Source organism: Epargyreus clarus, unplaced genomic scaffold, assembly GCF_041222505.1.
Source record: "Epargyreus clarus isolate Ecla_fem2 unplaced genomic scaffold, WU_Ecla_fem_2.2 ptg000026l, whole genome shotgun sequence".
Taxonomy (NCBI): domain Eukaryota; kingdom Metazoa; phylum Arthropoda; class Insecta; order Lepidoptera; family Hesperiidae; genus Epargyreus; species Epargyreus clarus.
Window position 1 is genome coordinate 13,431,007 of NW_027332233.1, and position 25,400 is coordinate 13,456,406.

Genomic DNA, 25,400 nt, shown 5'->3' on the forward strand with positions numbered 1-25,400 from the left:
CGGTCACTTCTTATGAAATATCTTTAATGCTACCTTTTATTTATTTGCGTTTTCACAATTAGGTAACCTGCCTACTAATGGAATGGCATTTGGCGTTTTATTTTTGGAAAGATGTAAATAATAAAAATATTAACAAGTTATATGTCATTTTAAGGCCCGAAATGTTAAGTGGAACGCCCACATCACATCTCAGGATCACAAGTACAAGTCGTATGCATATCATCTCTATGATTTTCTAAACTCCAGCTTTTTAGCTAATTAGATTAGAATTAAACAGTTGAGTATACTTATTGCTCAGGGGATAATCTTATGTTATTGAAAGGAATTCAAGAAGTCTAAGCCCTCATGTCCTCATCAGTTGGTTTTGTGCATTAGGCTTACCTCAATGGTCGGCTCTAGGATGGTAAAGTTTGGCGAATATCACATTTAAAAAGTTAACTTAATTTTTCCGGTGTTTTCTATGAAAACATTTCTATAAAAATATGATATACTTATTTAAATAAGTTATAACACTTAATGGACCACTAGGAATAAATATTTACCTAACTGTTTAAAGTGCTTTTGCAAAGTTATGCACCGTTGATTTGAGATAACAAAAACATACCTACACTCTATGAAATCGCGAAAGAGATTTGGTAATATTATATAAGTATAGTATAATTGTAATAATATGTGTACCTATAGTAGTATAATATGTATTATGTACCTGTGTTCGCAATGGAGCAGTGTGGTGAAATACACTCTAGGCCAGTCTAGGTTTTCCGCAGATTTGTGAAGAGTCGTCCCAGATAGAAGAGAAAAAGTAGCAATCATACTATACAAATCTGTAGGTATTATGCATTTTAGGTAGGTACTTTAAATACATCCTTATTTTTGGTTGGATTTCGAAGGTTTGGTTCGAAGATGATGTTTTCTTACCATTGGTTTACTTCTATTTTAGTTTGAAGGTTTTGAGTTGTTGTCAGTTATTCTCAGGAGTCTAAATCTCATTAAAATTACTTTCATATAAATACTTGCCTTTCAATTTTCGCAACACTTTGCAAATGATTGAATTGGAATCCATCAAATACATTGATGGATTGCAGTGACCTCTTAATTCACATTTAGAAACATGTCCATTTATTGCTCCTGAACATGTGATTAAAATCCAACTCGATCACCTTGACTTACGTTTGATGGAAACAATGAGTGACTTTCTCGGATTCAACGTACCACGTCGTCCTTGACCTAAAGCGATATAAAACAAACATAACAGAACATAACGTAACGAATTAGTTACATGCAATGATGTTACAGTTAATATATGGAATGTAAGTAATTCATACACACGCACACAACTGAACTAGGTCCCGTCCCGTCGCTGCAACGCCGACTCGGTCGATTTTAAAGATAGTAGATAAGTAGTCTTTGGCAAGCAGTGATACAAACTCTAGTGGTAGAAAGTAAGCGTCTCGATCGAAAGATCCAAGCTTCGAATCCCAGGCACGCATCGCTGATTTTTCAAATTTATGTGCGTATTAAAAAATAATAATCAGTTGCTTTAACGGTGGAGAAAAAGATTGTAAGGAAACCTACACGGCTGATTTTGAAAAAAGTTGACAGAGTAATGTGAAATCTACCAATTGGCACTTGACCAGCTCAGTCTGAGAAGAGACCCGTGCAGTGGCACCGGCAGCAGTGCCGAAAGTTCGAATCTTTTGGAATTCATTGGAATTTTTCTCATTATGATGTCATCAATCTAATTGTTTTGCACGCAGGCTTTTACTTCTAAATAAAAATGTTGAAACTTGCATGATGCAATATTAAACAAATAAATCACTACGCGATGAAATGAAACGTGTTAAGGACACTTTTTTAAACTAAAACATAGGCATTTAGGTACTTTTTTGAGTTGATAGCACTTAATTGCGTATACAGTAGAAATTGTCTTATTTTTTGGCACTCAAGAAAAATCTGAATGTGGGCTGAAATCAGTATTTATTTACAGAGTATTGACTACAATGGAGTGTCATTTTGTCTTCGAACAACCTCACCTAACCAAAACGCAGCACTCTACACTGCTGATAAAGCAGAAATAGTGCATTAATGCCTTCGCACACAACCATCGAAGTTCTACCACTTTCTTATTAAAAGTGTGAAGTCGTCGCACATCTGTGCTAATATACTTATTTAGTAATGTAAGGTAGCATAGCGTTCACGCAGTGCGTCTCGACCAATCTCCACTTACGTAACATGGAAACGAAATACGAGGAAATGGCACGAGTGGTGCAAAGCGAAGTACATAGACATAGACAGAAATACACAATCCTTACAAGTATTTACTTTACTGTAGTACGGTACGGGTTCATTTGTATATTTATGTGGCTGCTTTACTCCGTCCATTATGTAAATGCCTATTTGACATAATCAATTTTCACGTTTTCGGCAGTAAAGAGTTACCTATCTACAAGAACGTTACTTATCATTTTGAACCTCCGACCCCCAGAAATTTCAAATCACTAGGCTATCACTTCTTGTTTACGACATAAAGTTGATTTACTTACCGTTGAGTTATTTAACTATTAAATAGAAAGTAACAATATAAAAATACCAACCTACGTATTTTAGGTACATATTCCAATTGATACTGATCTTCAAAACTAATACATTAGTTTAAGGAAAACTTCCTAAATATTCCTATTTAAATTGGTCGTCATGGCGGTGACATACAGACAGACGGTCGAACAGTTGGACAGAGCGCATTTATAAGAGTTCCGTTTTTTTGGTTCTCTACTCCGGTATTCCAAAATAGTTCTTTATTTGGAAAGTTAAAAATGAAATATGAGCTTGCTAGCGTGTTTCCGGTATTAATATGTGCTCTGATGAGTGAGGTATTACCAAGAATGTTCACACATAGGTTCCAATTGCTCCAAATATTTCTCACTGTAACGAGGCGTTATGTAAGCTTATCTGTAGGCTAATCTATGCAGTTCTCAAGATTAAGATAGATATGCAGTCGGTCCTGCACACGCCGCCTGCTAGCGGCTGTCCTGCCAGGACCCGCGACCGTCTCTCCTGCCTCTCAACACGCTCGGCCTTATTACTTCCTTGCAAAAAAAAGCAGAAGATATGAAGAGCTTACAGTCGACCGTGACAGGACTCGCACCTGCAAATTTCGGATCCGAAGTCCGACGCCTTATCCATTAGGCCACACGGTCTAGATATAATTTAGATATATCCATAAAAGAAAGACCAAACTGTCCCACTACAGGCTTGATTAAACATAACAGTGTAGGCGCAAAAATAACAAACATTGACGGGGTTTAAGTTATGCGCACTTACTAGTAGATAACTGTATAAATTAGAGCGTAGCCTTATTTTATATTTGTCGCATCTATTAAACCAGCTCGACCTTTAGCTAGGCCATTAGGGGCAACTGCGTCGTTTAAGCGTTAGATTGTAGAAACTTGGGCGTTAAGCTCTCCAACAATGATTGAGACCTTGATATGGTTCTGTAATAGCGATTCTCTTTGGAACTTAGATATAAAGCTCCATTCATAGGCAATGTAATATGACTTGCATTAGAATTTTTGCAGCACTATTTACGAACCTGTGTTTTGTTAGGTACACATCGCTAATTTTTAATTTATGTGCGTATTAGAAAGTTAATTATACTAAGGAAACCTCCATACCTGAGCAATTTAAAAAAAAAACTTCTGTAAAGTTGAAGTTGTGAAGTTTATCAATTGGTAGTTGCCCGGCGGTGTATATTAGCATAATCCTTCTCATTTTGAGAAGACACCCATATCCAGCAGCTGGACAGGAGTGGATTGACGATGATTTTTCAAACTATGTCTATTAAGTATGTTTATAAATCAAATATTATCATTCTAAAGTGCTTATAAAATCTTATTCAAAATAATTATAAAGTAAAAAATGTATTATCTCAACCGACTGTAGCAATTGCATCACACCAATCTACTTTGAAATGTTAGAATAATCCAACATTATAGCTTCAGAAGTCAAACCTTTTGAGATACAGTGGAAAAAATAAATGAGCTTGGTCGTTGGCTGTTCGAAGGTGCGGATTGATTTACAATACCGCCACACAACTGTGACAGGAATAGCTCTTAAATGACTAAGGGCTTCCATAAAAAGGAATCGCTTTTATGTGTTGGTTCTTTTGTAAAGGAAAGAGAGATAAATTGTTCTTGAAATAGTAAACCTATTACTATGAATATAAAAGTACTTGGTAGATTGCAATTAAGCGGACTTTATACTTATTTTAATTAACCTTTCCAAGCTTGCTAAGCGAAGGGTATGAATAAAACGAACAGTTTGTGAACACTTTTTATTAAAAATTTCTTAAACTTACGCAAATGCTTGTATTCCAATGTATGCCAATGAACCAATGCATCCTATTTTGGGCGCTTCTAACCGTATTCACGTACAAGGTCTACATACATACATTATTCCTCACTTTACATTCTAAGGTGGATTAACAGATGCTTTTGTGAGGCGTCATGTAGTCTTCTTCCCAACCGATAAGAATCCAGAAGTGTTTGAGAAATACTTGGCATTCGCTTCGTTCATACGCGTCTCGGCTGCCTGAGGGTTCACGATCTCCAGACCCTGGGAAAAAATAAGAATATAAGAAACAAATTATGATTAAGAATGATGCCAATTTTCTTTTTGATGAGAAAGTATGAATAGCATATACAAATTTAAGTTGTATAATGGTGATAGTATTATATACTACTTCGTAGGGTTATTGCGACGGCATCCCTGGCTATTGCGTCTGGTGTGAAACTAACATGAAGTATACCTACTAACTAGGAAATGGAAAGCAACGCATCTGCAACCGCGCACTGCTCAACTCAGGTGTGCATATCCAAATTTCCCACAATACCTACGGATCAGGTTATTTAAATAGCGTGACATAATAGCATAATCAAATATTCAAGAGGCTCATCGTTGATAGCAACAACTTTTACTTCTAACAGTTGTGTGCAACCAACTCAAGATTTCCGGCCTACAGATATCTGCGATTTGTATCACTTGCCGTTGCGTGCGAATACAGAGCGAGCGAAAGCTTATTTCACCAACCTTCAGCAACTTATCATATCGAAAATCGTATTCTAATCGGTCCTCTACCATGGAAAGAGGTAAACGGCATGTCCACGTCGAGCGACATTCCTATTCAACGAGATATCGTATCGGTGCATGATATATTGACGGCGTCGGACCTGTCATTCCATGTTATTACCATTAAGATCGGTCGTGATTACAGGACACCGGCGAGCTGGTATCTTTGTACTAAAATAGAGGCCCATGGACACTATCCAATTTGGTTGTCCATCTGGGCTTTTATAATTTGATTTACGCGCGTATTTGTGCACAGTTTGAACGAAAGATCATGTCAGAAATGAACGGATCAAATCAGTCAAAGGCTCGAAGCAGTTTAACTTAAGACCACGTTCATAAAATGTAGCGAGTAATGCGATACCCTTACGTGAACTGTACGGTACTGCAGCAATATAAAGAAGAGATGAAATAAATTTAAATCAAAGGTCCAAACTTTTATGTGTAGGTATGTTATTTTCATAAGATAAGAAATTTTAATTAGCATTACAAATCTAATTTGTGGATGGCCTTTGGTTAAATTTTTGTAGCGGCACTTAATTAATATTTCTGATTCCATCTGATTCTGCCTTTTGGTATTGGACATTGTAGTCCATAGATATCTGCAACCAATTTCATATAGAACAGGGGTTTTAATTCACTACTTGAAGATCATGACAGTTGCGATAATACTCTTAAGGATTAGTTCTTAATGTGTCGTTTGATGGTCACCTCATATGGTCAGCCGGCATCCACATAGGATGCTAGGAATGAATTTCCGTACGGGTTCAAGTAGAATATCTAAGCTATTTGGAATTGGTTACAGAATTCCATCGAGCGCAACGACCACTACACATCATGTAGTTGCTACTTCCATTACATAAAAAAATCGTGCCTTATTTATAAACTATGCCATAATACTTGCATTGGCTTTCTCGTTCATTTGCGTCGTGCTCGGCCGGACAGCAAGATGGATGGTGCGTAAGACGCTCAAGGCGATGCCAACTTACTCATAATAATTCCCGCCATTCACGTTTGTCACGTGCAACATTTTTTACCCGCTGAATTATTACGTGTTATTACACTTCGCCATGCGAATTATGGATGATGCAAAATAATCATTCATCTGTTTGTTCTTTTTGTTGCTCTTGCAACAGCTCATTAAATGCGCAATTGTCATTTGTTCACTGTGTTCATTTATGTTCGGAAAGTAATTATAAACTGTTCTTTTATATTAATACGTTAATTATTCATTCAATATAAGAGCTATATTTTCGCACAACTTTTGTTTTGGGACGAGGATTATGCAATTTTAACGTCTGAATTATCGTTGTGTACATTTTATTTCTAAAAGGAACATTCACTTGTACGAACTTAACATATTCGCTTGTAGTTAATTTAACTTTTTGAACCATTAAACTTTGTGACAGCTGATAAAATTGCTTTATACTTGTTTAGCATCCTAATCTTTTGTAGCAGACTTGTTGCGTAATTACGCTTCTTCAAACATAATATATTTTCTATAAATTATAGCATATTGACGTAACATAAATTGAAACTTGTAACTAATTAAGACGCTGACGAAACATATTACCTGATGAAGATGTAATTTAATCTTTACAATGCATTCAAAAGTATAAAAAAGTGTCTATGTGAATTTTAAAACAATTTTAAAACAATTTTTTAAATTTAAATGTAAAAGCGCCGTTGTCAGTCTAATAAAAGATAGCAATGTAGCATGTAGCCGTAAGAAAATGATAATGATGCCAATACACCATAATTTCTGCACTATTAAATTCGTGTCCACGTTACATTCGCAAATGTATACCTTTTAAGGTGTTTTTTTTAATGATATAATGATTGTGTGACCTTCACTACATCTACACACTAAGCTCCACCAGTTCGTCGCTCGCATAAGGCCTACGTTGATAATATATTATACATTTCCAAAAATCTAGGGAAAGAAGACTTGACAGTGCTGTAGAAATGTTACTGGTTCCATTGGTACGAGTAGAAAAAATAACGAGCTGTTATTGGCCTAACATGAAGTGGCTTATGGAGCTTAAGGTCAATAGTTAATAGACCACCCAAACAGAATATGACTTCTACTTTCAATTTATTATAGATGCGTTCCTGCCCCTGAGGATTAATATCATAAAATTGTTGACTTGCTTGAATAGTAAAAACATATTGATTATAATCCGGCTAACGGTCGCAAGGGAACGATACCGGTCTGCGCGAAGCATTTTAAAAGAACTCTGCATGAAGAAATGTTGAGTCTGTTCTTGGAATGGCGCGTTATATGAGATTTGCAAGAAATTTACTTAATACATAATAATCACATTAAGTACACATGAAAAATAGATGTACATAATGCGCACAGACAATATAATTAGAATAAGTACCCATTAAGTGTCGCTAAAATAGCTAAATTGTAATCTGTCATAATGTAATCTGAAATAGTGGCTTTTATATGTGTAAATCACACATACTAATCTCCTGGCCGTATTAGTATTCATTCGCGTTATACATTTCCAGTTCTTAACTAGCTATTGTATTATTATCAGGAAGAAAATTAGAAATTGCCTTTCACACAAAAGGCACCGACGGGCACCGTAAGTACAACACATTTCTATAATGTCAACATCGTTTAGAGTTATAGCAAAAGGGCGGTGCCATTACCCTAGCACAAATACCAACAGCGAAATGTAAACGTTCGGTGAAAGTACTAACCAGATCGTCTGAAATACCAATAGGCCATTTCCCCGCTCGCTTGCCTACATGCGAAACTTGTAAATGAACATGGTATTATGTGCCTGCAATAAACATGAATAGCTTTAAAATCACCGAGGGGCCAAAGGGCCACTTTCCTCGCTGAAATATTTGTACGCTACTTCACGGATTCTGTGCATAATGATATGCAAACGCTTTGTGATGGAAATTACCGCGCTGTCAGTCATATTTTTCAAAACAAAAAGAATCTTATAAGTAGGTATAGGTCACAACGATATATATATATTTAGCTTCAACTTTCATTTTTATTTGTTATTGTGATTAGCGATTACACTGATAATTATTGTTCGCCAAAATAATTCTTTAAAAAATCTTTAAATTTCAAAAATATAAACGAGAAATTTAATCAATCGGACACTAATACAAAAAATAAAAATAAATATTTCATAACTAAAATTCCTGAACAGTAATTAAAGTAGGTAATCTAAATAATATAATAAAAATATTTTAAAATAAATAAATATATTTTTTGATTGATGTTAAACTTTAAAAAATAAGTCTTTACTCTTTCAGAACGTAATTAGGTAACGAATAATTAATGTCTACTAGTTGTATGAACGTCAGTATCAGTGTATAATTTTATTGAGCTATGTGGGGTTCAAGTTTTTATTTTTTAGTAACCATTGCTCCGTCCGTATTGATTACAACAATGGTTTCAACAGGCGATGGTCCGCAAAAGTTCCCGAACAAAGTGGTATTTCCTGACCAACGCACATTTCCTGATTGTTATTATCTGGAACCGTTTAAAGCTAGTTGAGTAAGTTTCTACAAATCAAGCCTGTCTCCGCGTTGATTATATCAACATTCTGCTTAGATAATTCAAATGTAATTACCGTGAAACAAATTCAAAACGACAATATAATTGCGACAAAATATTAAATGATTGTCTCTTCCTGAAGCCGTATGACATTCTTACCATATATCTCTAATCTAGGTGTCGCTTTCTATTTTGTTGTTTTATGTTATAATTTGGGTCGCTAATAGTCTAATAATTATGAATTTTATTCTTTTTATTACAACATTACGTCTGTCATAAAAAATACTTCTTGGCAAATCAATACATAAGAGTATACATAGGATTTATCTGTAAATACAATCTATTTAGTACGAAGCATTAGCTTTAACCTTAAGCACAACCTATTTGAGTCATCCATTCAAACAGCGTTCCGTATAACTATTTGCCAGATAAGAGCGTCATCATTATAAGGAATAGCATTATCCGGGGGAACGCTAATGTCCGTACACAGAGTCCGTTATCGGCGGCCAGATAGCCGCGGATGAAAACAAGAAAATTGCAGTTAAACGCTGCATTGTCTGCGCGCATATCTTACGCTGAGACTACACGTTGGTGCATTTGGTTGCAATACGATATGATCCCGTTCACCTTTTAGCTCATTAGTGATTTAATACTAATAAGTGATTACGTATTATTTACTAAAATTACAATTTGTTATTTATATTAAAAAGCATACACAAAACATACTGCGGTTTTTTGTTTCTGTAAGTACCTATAGTATAGTGTGTATAATACTGTATATTTTGCGTAGATACGGAAACATGCTAGTAAGGTGTTTTTTAGACAACGTCGCTTTCCGAATAAGATTTACTGGTTTATTATTTATATTGATGTCAACTTTTTATTAAATGTTTGAAAAAATCAAATGTCAATATTAATTATAGTTCTAAAATCTTCATTTCACAACTACTCCTACATTCATTTAGTGATACATGATACGATCAAAGGTGTACATTATTAAAAGGAAATATTCTGATGTTAACGAACCTAAAGGCTCAACTAGAGGAAAAGTCAACATCGCAATCGTCAGAAGGCACAAACACTAGACCCCTTGTGATCCAAGCGATGCGTTACTTGCGCTCGAGAATCCTACAACACGAAAGCTTACTCAAGTAGCGAACAACATAATCTATAAACTGACTTGCATATTTATAAAACATTCCCTATGAAAGTAGCAGAGCTTTAAACAACAAGTGCAGTTTTAACAGTAGAGCTGTAGCACTGCAATATATAACAGAAGGTGTGCAAACTCTCTCCCTTACTGCGTCTATATCATAAATCTAACTCCATAGCCAACGATAACAATAAGAACTGAAATTAAAATACTTTAAGAGAAATGCTGGTAATTAGCATTTGAATTAATTAAATCAACTAAAATAAAACCTTTGTATAATTGCGGGGAAAATATACACATACATAAATTTACACGTTTACAATGAAAAATTAAGATTGTTTTATTTTACACATTATTTATACTGTTTTAATACGAACATACTATAGTTTCTGGGTTCTCAATGTGCTACTTATGCTTACGTGCATCATAATAAAACATAAAACAATTTTTAAACGTTACATCTATATTTAATTGTATTTTTTTATGATATAGAAGTAACAAACGATGCAGTCCACCTAATAGTCAGTGGCTACTGCCGCCCATGGACATCCGTAATCAACCACATGGCACAGATATGATAAGATACCTACCTGAGGTCGGCAACAGTTGCGCCGCTACCCCTGAAAACTAAGCATAAATGCTTCGCAAAAAGAATGTCTCCCTTACAACACCGTTCAGCGGAGGTGAACTATACACAAAAGAAAATAAATTGCATGCAAGTTTGCCTTACGTGTGGAAGAGGCACAGTATCTAAGAAGCGGCCGCTCAAGGGCTAGATAGACGTGCGATATCGTAATGATGCCTTCGCTCCTTCAGGGCCGAGAGCGATAAAATGTTACAACTCTAGGAATTTTGATTGTAGACAACGCTGTTTATGGACTGTTCACGGAGAATCGGGTCGTCGTAATCACGATTGATCATTCCGTTGAGGTATTTATGCGATACGACTTTAGGAAAATCTAAAAAATATATAATTGAAACCATCTGTCGCTTTTATTACTTGGGATCTGCAATCTGCGTTACATATATTCCTCAATTTAAATAAAAAACGAAATGGTCCTTCGAGCCGGATACTTCGCTTTCATATACTATCGTACATCTACTTTCACGAAAACTTACACCACTCATCACCCTATTACTAATTAAATGCAAAAAAAGATTGTAATGAGAAAATGACAACAATTTAAACGTGTGAACATCTTACATATAATGCATGTGCGCTTGTGTGTGTCAAAACGTGCTCGATTACGGCGCGATGACGACAATGGAACCTGTCGTCTGGGTACATTGGCATAGTTCCCAACAATGCTTAACCAGTTTATGTAATTGTAATCTCTTCTACATCGCAGCGCAATTTAAATGTATCTATCTGGGCATCTAAGAATCAAATTTGTCATTTCTTTACGAGTGTAGTCATCTTATCTGACTTTGTTATAAATTTCATTTTTTTTTTCATTTGGTCGTTTGTATCTGTCTATTTGAAGTCTGTCAGTTTGTAAGTTAAATAATATATAATCAAGATATACCTGTTGAGATCTATTCGAGGTTATGCCAATCCGAGCAAATAGGTTGAATACAATTGTTTGCGTGATTTTCAAATAAAAGGCTTTTGTAGCTAATATGTTTATGGAAAGTGACTTACATGCAACTTTCCAAGACAAAATTGTTGACTATGGAATAAAATTAATCGGCTGAAGGCGAGTTTAACATGATACGAAGATATTCTTGCGTCTGATATCAAATATTAAACTAATGTACATGATTAAATCATCGGAAATTTCTTCTATAATAAATAATTAATTATTAGTTATATAAGCAAAAATGATCGATGTTAATTAAACATTTATAGCCATAAATACTTGTTTTCTAACGTTAATGATGTACACTGATTAACTAATTATAAGAAAGAGCCTTAATTTAAGCCAATCTTTTAAAATTGCAACGATTTAAAAACCTTAATGTGGCAGTTATAGTATTCAAAAATACGTTTCCATTAATTTATTGTAGGATCTGTCGTTTCCTTATGTTATTGAGCCTATAAAAACTGCATGGCGGATTTTTGCAATTGTCGGCTCATCTTGTACATATTAATTTAAAGGTAGAAGTAGTCTAGATTTGCTTATCCGGTTTTCGTCTATTTAAGGCAATTTCCCTTTTGAAGTGCCTGATATAAAGTCGTTATAAAGACTGATTATAGTATACTACTATAGATCAACGCCGGTCATTAATAACCAATCACCATCTAATCTGCAGTTAACAACTCTAAGAGAAATTTCACAGATAATTGGATTAGCGACCAAAGTCGAACAGTAAACACACAAAAAATGACACTATTGGCGCGAGGGTGACGAAAAATGAGCCTGTTCCCTAATACTGATTATATCGCCGTAATACCGGTTCTTCTACATATTTCGGTAAAGCATTTTAACATATGCTGGACTTAACTCATTCATTCGTCAACGTCATTACTCATAATGACTTGACGTCTAAATTGACACCCCTATACAAACCTGTACGATTAAGGAACATTTCACAAGCATTTAGGCAACGTTGCAAATCAATATAAAAGACCAACCTGCAAGGGCGTGAAGGCGACAGACGACGCAGTGCCCGACACCTGTCTCCTGATGCTGGTGGCGCCGCCGTACTGCTGGTTCTGTTTCTGTAGGTTCTTCTGCAAGGTCTTGCTGATGCGGACCTTCGTCTTCTCGTCTATCTGCGGCAGTCTCACCCGCCCCGTGCTCGACTTGCCGATCGTGCCTCTTGTGTAACCCAAATCCTCTTGGTACGCGTCGTCTTCGATCTAGACAGAATAGGTTATTTTGAATTTGAAATTGGTAAGGAGGTGAAACGATTAAATCAATGGTAAATGGAAAATCCCAATGTGGTTCGACTTCGACGGCAATACCACTACTCGTATCTTGCCTTATTACAGCATTGATTGGTATGGTACGAGGTTAACAAGTACACGAAGCATTCCAGCTTAGTACTATGTGACCTCAGAAGGAACTTCCATCCTATTTAGGGCTTATTATAAAAATCTATGGACGGCATTTATTGCTGTCAGGTCGACGGCATGCTCGTTCGCTACTTTTATTTTATCAAAAAACTGTTTAACTATTTGTTGCTAACGACGAGAAATGAAATAAAATAATTTATTGCTCAATTAATGCTTATTTACGATTTACGTCAAGGCTGTGCCGGTGTTGCAATACTTATTTATTCGTATTCTTTATGGCGCAAAGAGCATTACTTTTAAGTTACAATCTATTTTTATTTAAAGTAGATAGATTATTCTATTCATTTCTATTCAAGATTACAAGATAACGAATTAAGGAATGTTTTTATTTGCAATCGCTACGGGTTTGCGAAACTGTGGTCTGTGGTGTAATCAGTTTATCTGTGCGAAATTCCTTCCGTTGTTTTCTCTTAGTTACACGTCTCATATCTCAATTTAGAAAATAATGAAGTAACAAGCTTTGTAACAAGTCTTTTGTTATAATTTTTTACGTGAAATTCGTTTTATACCTATAACTTTTTTGTTTATTTGCCTCAGCCCAAACATATGGCAAGGCTATCTTATTAATTGATAAGTTCCTTTGGCCGCCTTCCGTTTTCATAATTTAAAATAGCTTACATATTTTAAATAAAAAATACATACGAAAGTTACATAAACGAATTAAACTAAAGTATGTAACACGCGTAATTAATAACAATCTATCCATTGATTTGCCTACCAAATGTAAATTGACTCGTGTATAACATCAAGGTAATAAATAAAACTCCAATGGCATTGCTAAAATTAAATTAACTGATACTGAACTATGCAAATTTATTAGCTCAAAGGCACTTCGTGTTAGCACGACATATTAATTATAATTCAAATATCAGCCATTCATATCGCAATTTAAAAGCAATTAAACATTTCCCTTTCTTGTTTCCTTAGAAGGATTTATTACAACTTTTTAATTGCGACTTGAGAAAACATGTCATTAGAAAGCCATTAATACGGCCGATCTCTGCGAGTGATGGCGGTGGACGGCGTACAGAGTATGTGTATTGGAACTAATCGCCTTGTTTAGTGTTGCACTACAAATTCATTTATCATTTTACAAAGACCGCCGGAGCAATTACGTGATCAGCGAGCCGAACAATAACGATTTACTAACACAAACACGGTACGCGCCGCGGAATATAACTTCAAATAAAAAATATTAAGAACAAGACACATTAAAAGGAAACAAGCAAATCAGTAAAATATGGCTCTCAATCTGTTAGAAAACTTTCGTGTTCCGATTGAAAAAGTGTGGTAAAATAGCGGTATCATCATATTCGTTTCTTACTAATACCATATTTTAAAGACTGTTATGATTAGTTCAAGTGAGATTCCTGTTCTATTTACAATTAGACTTAAGGTACGGTCACAGATTTCGACAGACAGCTTCTACTTCTACAATAAAGACTGAAAACTACGAACTAAAGGTGTTTTTTTTATCAATATTTATACTTTTGTTTTATTTGCATTAACATTTATCAAAAAAGATAAGTAGTTAAATAGATCTCTCTGCCCTCTATATGCTTAATAACCTACATCGACATCGACGAAGATCCCTTCTAAATGCCGTTAGGTATTTATTTGTTTAGAGACACGTTCCTACTTCGTGCTGCAAGTTATCCGAAGGTTCTTGACAAAAAACAGGGCATAGTTAACGAAAAACCTGCTCGTAACTGGGTACAATAAAATTGACCACGTGCAAGCCGAACCCGTACACGGAGGGTTCCGTACCACCAACATATTTTTAAATTTCTAGTATTTGTTATTATAGCAGCCATTGAAATACATACATTGTGATACCTATAACGGTTCAATGGTTAATTCCCTTTTTATATATATACTTTTTAATATTTTTAATATTTGTTGTTATACCGGCCATCGTTATAAATTCTCTGTAAAAAAAATCAAGTGTCTTTCTATTACGGTTCCAGAGATAGAGGCCTGTGACAGGACAGACAGCGGAGTCTAAGTAATAGGTAATTCGATAATATATATATATATACATATATATATATATATATATATATATATATATATATATATATATATATATATATATATATATATACTCGATAATAGATAATATATAGCCCAACGGCGGCAATTTGCAAGTGCCGCCGTTGGGCTATACAAAATAAATTTATTTCATATATTTCATTTCATAGGGTTCGGTTTTTGTCCTTGGGGTTCGGAACCCTAGAAAAGTGTACCGAAGAACAGTTGGCCGTCGTGCGCATCACCATGCACGTGCGACCGGGCAGCGAGCGATATGCTGCGCACGCGCCGGCCGGTACGCGGACGTCACACCCGCCAACTGTCAGTGTTCCGGTCTATTTGAGTCCGCGAAAAAACTCACGGGCCACTTACGCTACGGCTGGTGTACATGACAGGTAACTTATGTCTACCGTCTCTATATCTCGGTAACTTATATCTCTATTAATTTGGTGCCTGTTAGTTATGTATATCAAATCTATCATTTTCTACGTTCCTGACTTAAAACTTGCAAAGAAACACCATTAAATGAAAACTTCTTTTCAATAATGCGCTCTCTCAATAGTTATAGAAATACCTGGATCCGTTTTAACGGAATCTTTGTATACTGACATAGGCGTATTTTTTTAAAGGTTGTAGACCGTCCCATAATGTTTGGCCCATAAAAGCCTTACAATATTTTCCTAATAATATTTTCCAATGTGCGTGGAGTTATCTGGACTGTAGTATTTATATTTTCATAAAGACTTCATTCATTCCGTACTGATTGTGTTATTAACTCCAATTCATGTTTAGCAGAGCTTACAATAAATCCAGTAATCAATTTGAAGTTAACAACGCCTAAACAAAGTCCGCGTGTAAACCGGTCATTAGCGGGGGAGCATCCGAATGCATTTGTAATTCAACTCATCTGTTACGACCCACCGAGCATGACGTCACATTTATTGGTTTTCTGCCATAGACGAAGTAGCCAAATAGACTGCTAATCGGTGTAGCATTCTTTCCAATGCGTATGAACTCGCTGCGATATGTGTGGAGCAGAAGACAGTACTCCTGGCAGATGTTTCAGTCTCAAAAATACAGGCAAGTAATAACTTGCTTCCTTATTGTCTCAGATTCGACATAACACACATGACACACATGTCACATATTTAGACCCTTATTTTCTTAGGTGTGAATAAACTCCTTATAATCCTTATAATAAAATAGAATCCTTTCGACTGATATATTACCAGACAGTTTGTTTTGCATTAAAAGTCTATTCTTACTTCATCTATGATTTCTGCGAAAACTGCAGCATCGAACGGCGCCGGCGCGCAACGGCGGCCGATATCGGTAATTATTACAGTATAACACATGAATATTCTTCCCATTTACATAATTAAAAGGTTACGATGAAAGGCGATTAAATACTGCAAAACGATGCAATGTTCTTATCGATTCATCTTTTGTGATTTAGAACACTGTCGGTGTAACATTAATAGTTTCAAGACAGTTCCGAAATTTTGATCCTACGATTCAATGATTAATTAATTATGAATATCTTGTCATTTCCCAAACGATAAAATGATGAAAATAAGTATTTAAAGCGTGTTAATTATCTAGAGTCAACTGTCAACTGAATTTGAGTATTAATTAACTAGGTCAGGCGTTTATAAAATTATCAGCATAACCGACGGAACATTAATTTGGAATCGAGCTCAAAAAGAGAAGAGACGTTTTTAGTTTTCCTTCCAGTTTGTTAATATTGCAACAGCTCAATATTGAAAGTCGGATTTGAATTCAAACCTATCCCGCAGTCAAAAATGAAGAAATCAACAAAACATATCAAAAAGTACGAGGATCCTCACGAAAGCGCGTTGACACGTAATACTTGTAGTTGTTGTTTGTTTTAAGAAAACACCCACGCGTAGTATACAAAATGTAGATAAAAGAATGACAACTATGTCATTTTCAAAAACAACAAACAGCAACTCGTTCGCACGTGGACTCGGAAGAAATACGCTACGTGAGTTCTCACTTTGAGATTTCTCCTCAAGTGGCACACCCTTCGAGGTCCATTCGAAGTTAGCAAGGATGGCCCATATAACATAACCTTTCTCGTAAATAAACGATAATGTGAAAGTCACGCTACACTGCAACTCTAGAGATGCAAGCAAAACCTATTTAATAATTATACAGTATTGGTGCATGAATAATCTGCGTATTTGCATACCTGTCTTGCATGTACGTTGCAGTTGAGAGGCTGTGGCATGATAGTAATTATGTAACATTCCTTTTATATTGCTTTACTGATTCGCAAACCTGTTATCTTTATAAGGGCTTATTTGGGTTAATTCGGTTTTCGTGTTGTGTATATATCGTCAATTTTATAAACGGAAGACATTTCCAATTTTTTGTTACGGAACGGCAATACCTTGGTCCTCAATAGTTAAATCTCCCATGCATTTTTGCATATGTATTTGCATAGAAGCAATATACTAAGCATATTAAAAACAGGACATGTTATTGTAACATAATATTCATAGTATGCCGATCGGCGACCTGCAGCCCACGGGTCTTTCTAGGACCTGTCCTTGCAACCCGCAGACCTTTATAGAACCTAACATTATTTTTAACAAAGACCATTCTTTGGCATTTGAAGAAAGAGGTTCAGAAACTATTTCCAAATACAGCCCGCTAATACACCATATAGCAACTTCATAGCCCGTGTTGCCAAAAAGGTTGCCGACCGCTGCTGTACATTCTCAGTAAGTATTGTAAATAACATTTAATTAAATCAAAGACTGACACTTTACATTTTTTGTACAATATCTATATAGATTAATGAACGCAAATGACCTAAACACCATTCGCATATCTCACACTCGTGCAACACCTAGGTCATTCGCGCACTTTGTTTAAAATAGAAAGTTTCGCAATACACACTGAGTAAAGATACGAAACATAACAAACGAATTTACTTAACACGAAACCACAGTCACTGTTGAAACTTAAACAAATATGACTGTATGGGTAGACTAAAGACTTACTGGCTTACTTTTCGTACAGTATTTGTCGTACAATAGTATACGTATGTATAACTAGGTCCAATAAAGATTATAATTCATATATATTTTTTGTGTTGCTATTTCGCGTTAAATAATCGCCTTTTTGATTTTTTTCCTAACGCCTATCTGAGGACACTTGGGTATTTGAGACGAATATAATGACACCTTAACTGTCGAAATTTATCCAGCCGTTTGTTTGATACGAGGGTATAAAGAAGACAAACATACAAGATACGTGCGAAAAACATAACTGGCAGTCGGGTAAAAATATATCATTATTTCTATTTTTTTTACTTCTTCTCTTTAATGTGTAAGTGAGAACATATAAGCAGCCATTTAGAAATTACAATATCTATTGAAACAAGTTAGCTACATCTACATAATTGCAAGTGAACTTTTCAAAACGACACACATTTAACAAATTGCTTAATTTTCCAATTAGCCCTTATTTACGTAATCGTTTGTAACGTAAAGTGGTCTTTCGAAAGTTACGTTACAATATTAATGACCTTCTTTCGTGTAGCCGAATGTTTACATTACCGTATCAGATTCATATGCATAACATAGGGAAGGAAAAGCTCAAGTATGTAGTTTAAAAGGTTGCAGCATCTATAGCGTCGTAAATCTGTGATAATATAAATGTAATGAAATAATTATTAACATACGTACCTACTAATATTTTGACCGACTTCAAAAAAAGAGGGGGTTTCTATTCCGCTATTTTTTTTTAAATAAAATATAAGTAGCAAATGTATCAGATTATCGGATGCTAAGCGGTTACAACAATGGCTAAAATTGAAATTGTGTTTTATTTCTTTGACGCTGCTTCCGCCCTGAAGACTAAAAGTGCTTCCGAGATTTAGGTCAAAACACTGCAGCGTTTTAATTTTTTTTTAAACCAGCATGATTACTGCATCATATGCCGACTAAGGGACTAAAATCTTCCTTCCTATGTATTTTCGGTTGTGATGTTGCATATCCCGGAACATGTATAATTGTGATATTACTGCTCAATCCATTCTTTAATAATAAACACAAGCCTGTGTTACAACTCACAGGGGCGCCTTAGAATATAAAGCACTTACGCACTTAGGCACCTTAAGAGCACACATTAAGAATTGTATATTTAATCTATGCGCCTAAATAGAAGCAACAACGTCCAAGACGTACGGTTCTACAAACAAATTCATCAATCATTGAAATGCAGTCTGCACTAATAATTTTGCAGAGATCCGCAAACATAGCAAAAAGAAAATCAATGTTCTTGTTCAATCCACTTTTTCCGCACCACAGCGAGAGGATCATCTCACGACGGCTCGGCTGTCGATCACTGACATGACAATTATGGTTTACCGCGATATGTATATCTTAGGCTGTGTACAATCTTACGATTATTTGCTTTTGTTTACCTTCGTATGCCATTTTTTTTGTTACTAAAATTATAAGAATTTCGTTTGGATAAAACGTCATTTAAGAGTCGCGCTAAACGAAAATATGCTAAGGGCGCTCATGTCGCGGAAGTGTCGTAAAATCAACCGAGTCTATTCGTAAGCGCAGTAACAGATCACATTATGATAAAAAATTAAAGCGCACGTTTTGTAACATCAATAAAACTTTTTGATGATATGTTTTTTTTATATTTCGTTAAAATGAAGCACGTTTATTACACAATCAATGTCTTTTTTATTACTTAGTGCTTAACAGACTTTTCTATTTCCCTTGATAAGTACCTATACTTTCCAAGAGAAATTCTTTAACATATAGCCGAAAGCCGAAAAGATATCAAAATTGATCATGGAGGTCATCACTTAATTATTAATTTAATCAACCAATCAGCACATCAGACTGATAATTATGCCAGATTTAATAAACGTAACTATGTAAGCGGCCTAAACTTTCCTCTCACTCTATTAGTCGGTATGTGTTTCAATTTTCAATTAGCTTTCACCATACTATAATGGAATTTTCATTTCCGAGATCCCATTATAAATATGTTCGTATAATTAAATCCGTTCATCGCAATTTCAATTAATTGAATGAAATATTTATGAGTTTATTGGAACATTAAAGCAAACGTAATAGTACAATATAATTTATTATGACTATTTATTATAACTGTCACAAACGTTAAGTAGATAAAATTAGGTTCATACTTAAACTGGTATGTACCATACTGGTCATGCAAATGAGGAATTAACATAAATCTTTTCACTTTTTATTTTATTACATAGAAATTGCTATATTATTTATATATAACGTCCCTACTGTAGTGAAAAGGAAGTAATTAAGCAACTTAATATATATGTAGCTTATTTTAGATAATCATAATGTAGCAAATGAGAATGCAGACTTGCTGATTTTAAATGATCAGATGAGTTTTAAAATAGTATAGAAGTCTTATCTGAGGCTGATAACAAATGCATGAATATTCTTGAGGACTTTTGTGACATTTTAAATAATCATTTGGGATACCGTGCCGTTGGAGCCATACACACAGACGAGTAAACAAATACCCTAACTGAGAGTAAAATACAAAAATAGTATTAAGGAACTCGGGAAACGAACCCGGTAACAAGCACAGCTGACTGAGCTGACTGAACAATGTCGTGTCGTATAGTGGGCGCCAAACTGCTAGTACGTTCTGAAGTTTTTGCGAGCAGGTGTAGTCATACAATTTGCTATGGCGACGCGATTCATGTCTATATTCAGAGCGGACTAACAGTTTTACACGAATTATACAAATGTACGACTTGCATCATAAAAAATCACGACACGACGCCGTATCGTAAAACTGGTTCCATTATAATACATTCATGTCGCAAAAACATGGACGGACAGCGCTGAGTCACGCTGAATCATCATTGTGGGACAAATAAAACTGAATAATAATTTGGACTGATTTTTTTTTGCATGCAGTCCACCTGATGGTAAGTGGCTACTGCCGCCCATGGACATCTGTAATCAACCTCAAATAGGATTAAATATTTCTACCTGAGGTCGGCCACAGATGCGCCGCTACCCTGAGGACTAAGCTGGAAGGCCACGGAAAAGTATGTCTGTCTTACCACACCCTTCAAACCTGAACACAGCAGCAATTGAAACTGCTGTTATGAAGCAGAAATAGGTGTGGCGGTGGTGCCGCCGGAGAATCACAAAGCGTTCTACCTCTACCACCTTCAAATAAACGAATGAATCATAAACGTATACTGATATTTTCTGAAAGTTACACTCACGTCGGCGAAGTTGAGCCTGTTCGCGTTCTTGCGGAACTCTGTCATCGCGTAGCGCTCCTTCATCTTGCGCACGCGCTTGCCTCCGCGCTTCTTGCGGCTCTGCTCGATCGGCTTCGGCAGCGGCTTCACGAACTTCACCGGCGGCGGCTCCTGTTTGAGGAGTGAAGTTGTTACAAATATAAGTACAGCAGGAATTTTTTTATAGTTAATAAAATAAATTATCACATCGCATCACAGAGATCGATGTTAATAATAATTAGTAAGGATAACAAGATTCAGTGTAGTTGAAGGAAAAACTGATTAGTGTTGTTGAAAGGAATAAGAATAAGTGTAGTTGAAATAAATACGAATTAGTAGTTGAAAGAAACAGAATCAGCAACAGTTTGGATTTGGATGATCTTTTAGAATTCTGTTTTCCAAATATCAAAAAGTAACCATGGCATACTGGATTAGTAAAAATGGCCCGTCAGAAATTTATGAACCTTTATGATGGATGAGGGTAGAATCTAAAAGGATATGACAGCAGAGGAAGACTGAATGTTGTGGGCACACGTTGGCAGAAGCTTGTGCCCAACAGTGGAATGAAAATGGTTGATAATGTTACCTGAAGCTTGTCAAGTTTCTTCTCGATGCCCTCGCGCAATTGCCGGCCGATGTGTCCGTCGGTACTCTCGTGACAGGCGTCCACACGCGCAGCTAGGGTCAGTTTTGTCGACACTAGCTTGGCTGCTTTATATCTCAACTCCTATAGAACAAACATAAGCATTGTCTCTTTCAAATAAAATATATGCCATTTTCCTAATAACATAATGTTGACCTATTTGACAGTGTATATAAATATCGTAAATTACCTTGTTTAAGTAAGCCTACTCTTATTTTATAAACACAGAGCTGTAGAGGGCTATTTATTTAGCAAATATGCGTAATACAAAAGACTATGTGGTAGAACCCTTTGTGGTTCGACTCCGGCGGCACCACCGCCACACCTATTTCTACCTAATAACAGCAGTGTTAGGCGCTGCTGTGTTCCGGTTTGAAGGGTGTGGTAAGGAAGACAGACTTTTCCGAGGCGTTCCAGCTTAGTCCTCAGGGGTAGCGGCGCATCTGTGGCCGACCTCAGGTAGGAATATCTAATCCTATCTGGGGTTGATTGCAGATGTCCATGAGCGGTAGTAGCCACTTACCATCAGGTGGACTGCATGCTCGTCTGCTACTCTTATATTATAAAAAAAAACTACGGCAATTAATAAAGAACATCTTTTCACATTTATTCTTTCAAATTGAAATTGATATTCTTTATTTTACTATCTTGTACAGTGCTTAGGTCAATGTATTGGGATAATTATAACAATGTGGTCATTTACTACAGATTCCATGAAGAGGTCATAAGTAATTTATAGAGCACAAATTCTGTAAATATATTATGCTTATTACAGATATAAAAGCGTAATTCGAAAGAAAAGTTCTAAATAAATATCAAAACTTACTGGAGTTGTGTCTTGAACAATCTGTGAGAAATATATAAACCCAGTATGAGGTAGAGAAGCCGCTTGGGAGAAACCAGACAGTGTTTTCTTCTGCTGGCCCAGAGGGAGTACATTGCAGGCTGGCATTCTGGACAGCTTGGACAAACCACCAGCGACACCGAGGATCTTGGCTGCGGTTGATGCACCTATAAGTTATATTCATACCATTCAAGAGCTCAAAAATCATTATTAACAATTATTTTTATCTTTTTGTATTGTGTTTTTAACTAGTGAAATTAAAATATTAGTCTGGGATTTAAAAATAACTGGTTAATTCATACTAATGACTTAACCAGTTATTTTTAAGTAGACATCGGATTATATGCCCTATCAAAATGCTGAAATGTGCTTGCAAAAATGCACTAAAAAGGGGTGAAATATGTACTAAAAAGGCAAAATATGCACTATCAAATTACTATTTATTATTAAGTTTAACTTTTATGCAAATTGATATAGGGTATCCAATCAATGGTGTCAGACAGTATTCTGTTTTCATTACATGAAAATAACAAAAATGTATTTTTGAAAACTCTAATTATTTTTTTATTTGTTTATTTATTAAACACATAAAATAATATCTTATTATATCTTGATTACTTCCACAAATGCTCAGATATTGCCCATAGTCTTCAGAATTTCACGATACCTTGTAATTCATAATTATGTCCATTATATACATCAATAGTTTTAAGACGACTAACCAACAATGGCAGTTATATTTGGAGCGATAAATGTCATTCTGCTTTCCACATATTCGTATATTTTGGATTTGTAGTTATTCAAGTCCACCGCCATGTCACATGCCTCAAATATCTCACTTAACTCCATTTCAGACAACACTTTTCTGAAAAAAAAAATATATAAATTAAATTTACAATCCTAACCTAAAATATGCACCTAATCACAGAAGAAATATGAATAATAAGAATTGCTAATACAGGAATACTAATCTTACTTAAGGTTGATTACAGAAGTCCAAGAGATGCAAGTCAATAACCATCAAGTCATCATAGTCATAGAACAAAGTCGGATTTAACAAATACCAAACTTTACAGGGCAGCCATTTCAAATTATTCGCAAATGTTATTTTACTATGAGTGCATTTCAAATCCGTCGTTAAACTGACTGATTAATTTGAAAAGTAAAATACATAGAATTTTTTCTGTAATGCAATTATAATATTTAGACAATATATTATCCAAATATGATAAAAAGCATTCGCATTTTTGTCAAATCCGTCTTTGTTCTACGACTATGACAAAGTGGTCTGCACACTTCTATCCAGTTTCAAATTATTCAAACTGAGTTGTAATCTCCAAAGTTATTGTGTTTTACTTACCCTTGTGTAGTAGATGCAGTGACTGACACAATCATAATAGTTGCCTGCGTAAGAAAACTCTGCAAGGTCTCATTATTCTTTGCTCTGTCCAAATCATTACCAAGTTCTCTAACACTCCGGATGTACTCCAGGGGAGTTACAATCAGTGACTCGAGTTCTGGGAACCGTTTCTGGTATTTATCTCGCACAAATCTGTGGATAATAGCTGGAAAATTAAATGTTATGTTTTGATTTGTGATCTGCCTAAATAAAGAATATTGTATGGTTCATATAATTTTCTATAGATAAAATATTGAATTAATCACACATGTAAACACACATATAGTGTGTATGTTTTACAAATATAATTCTGTAATTCATTTGTAGAGAACAAGTGGTGTAAAATGAATGAAGCAGTGAATTCATATTAATTAAAGAGCAAGACTAACTAAGCGCAATTGAGGACAAAATAATTTCAATCAAAAAAATTGGGGAGTTTACATTAATTTGTGTAATTATTTGAACTTTTAATTACTGCCCGTAAAGTTTACACAACATTGCTTGGTAAATATATGGGAATAGATATATGGGATATAGAATAAATATATGGGATAGTTTAAAGTTACACCTACCAATTTCCCCATCAATCTCCACAGCTATATTGTTTGCTTCTACAATGAGCTGGTATTCAGGGTCTGACTCCATCAAGCCCATCACTTCCATTTTCTTCCTGTCACTGCCATAGTTGGTCTCAATTTCTGTCATTACCTGGCAATGACAAAAATTACAATAATATTATCAATATCATGGTAATGTATACCTCTCAATAAACCCTATACATTCGTGACCGCACATTGAGCTTTTGATGTTGGTACTAAGGGTGAAATGAGGTCTCATTGAGACGGTCTCAAAACCTAAAACTGATATCAAGAATCAAAATCAATAATATATATGCTTATGGATGTAGCAGTAGAAATTAAGAAACATGAAGTAAAGGAGTAGAAATGGAATAGTGATTCGCTGGCGAATATGGGACTGATAGTATAGTTTGATTAATAAATTGCTAGCTCACTCGTTTTAAACGGTCGGAATGCCGCAGTTTTGCTAATTCCCGGATCGATACGTTCTTGATTTCTTCTTCTTTTGGTAATTCGCTCCTCTTTGGTACCGGGAATGGTACTGCAAATTCATGGGAAACTTCACTAGGAGCTTTGCTTTCGATAACTGCTTCGAGTTCGCCATCATCATTCTCTTCTAAATCTGCCAATAATTCGTCCGCTAGAGACATTTTCCTCTCCCTCTTTTATTGATAATAGCTTAATTCCTTTGATATATTATATTAATTATAATAGATTTCTCATTTCAGTAATTAAATTCCTCAATGAACTTCAATGAAGTCAATAACAATTTGAACCATTGACAA

The 25,400-nt window shown here is 35.3% G+C and overlaps 1 protein-coding gene across 1 annotated transcript; it reads right to left on the bottom strand.

The window, feature by feature from the left end:
* Nucleotides 1–4,316: 4,316 nt before the first annotated feature.
* Nucleotides 4,317–25,333, bottom strand: Prp31 (pre-mRNA processing factor 31). The gene is made up of 9 exons (XM_073087579.1): nucleotides 25,050–25,333; nucleotides 24,610–24,745; nucleotides 23,999–24,203; nucleotides 23,361–23,503; nucleotides 22,621–22,805; nucleotides 21,738–21,878; nucleotides 21,134–21,283; nucleotides 12,379–12,606; nucleotides 4,317–4,611 (listed from the first exon to the last, which is right to left on the bottom strand). Exons 1-9 carry the CDS (start codon nucleotides 25,263–25,265, stop codon nucleotides 4,501–4,503), a joined length of 1,515 nt encoding a protein of 504 aa, XP_072943680.1. The 5' UTR covers nucleotides 25,266–25,333; the 3' UTR covers nucleotides 4,317–4,500.
* Between the last annotated feature and the right edge of the window lie 67 nt (nucleotides 25,334–25,400).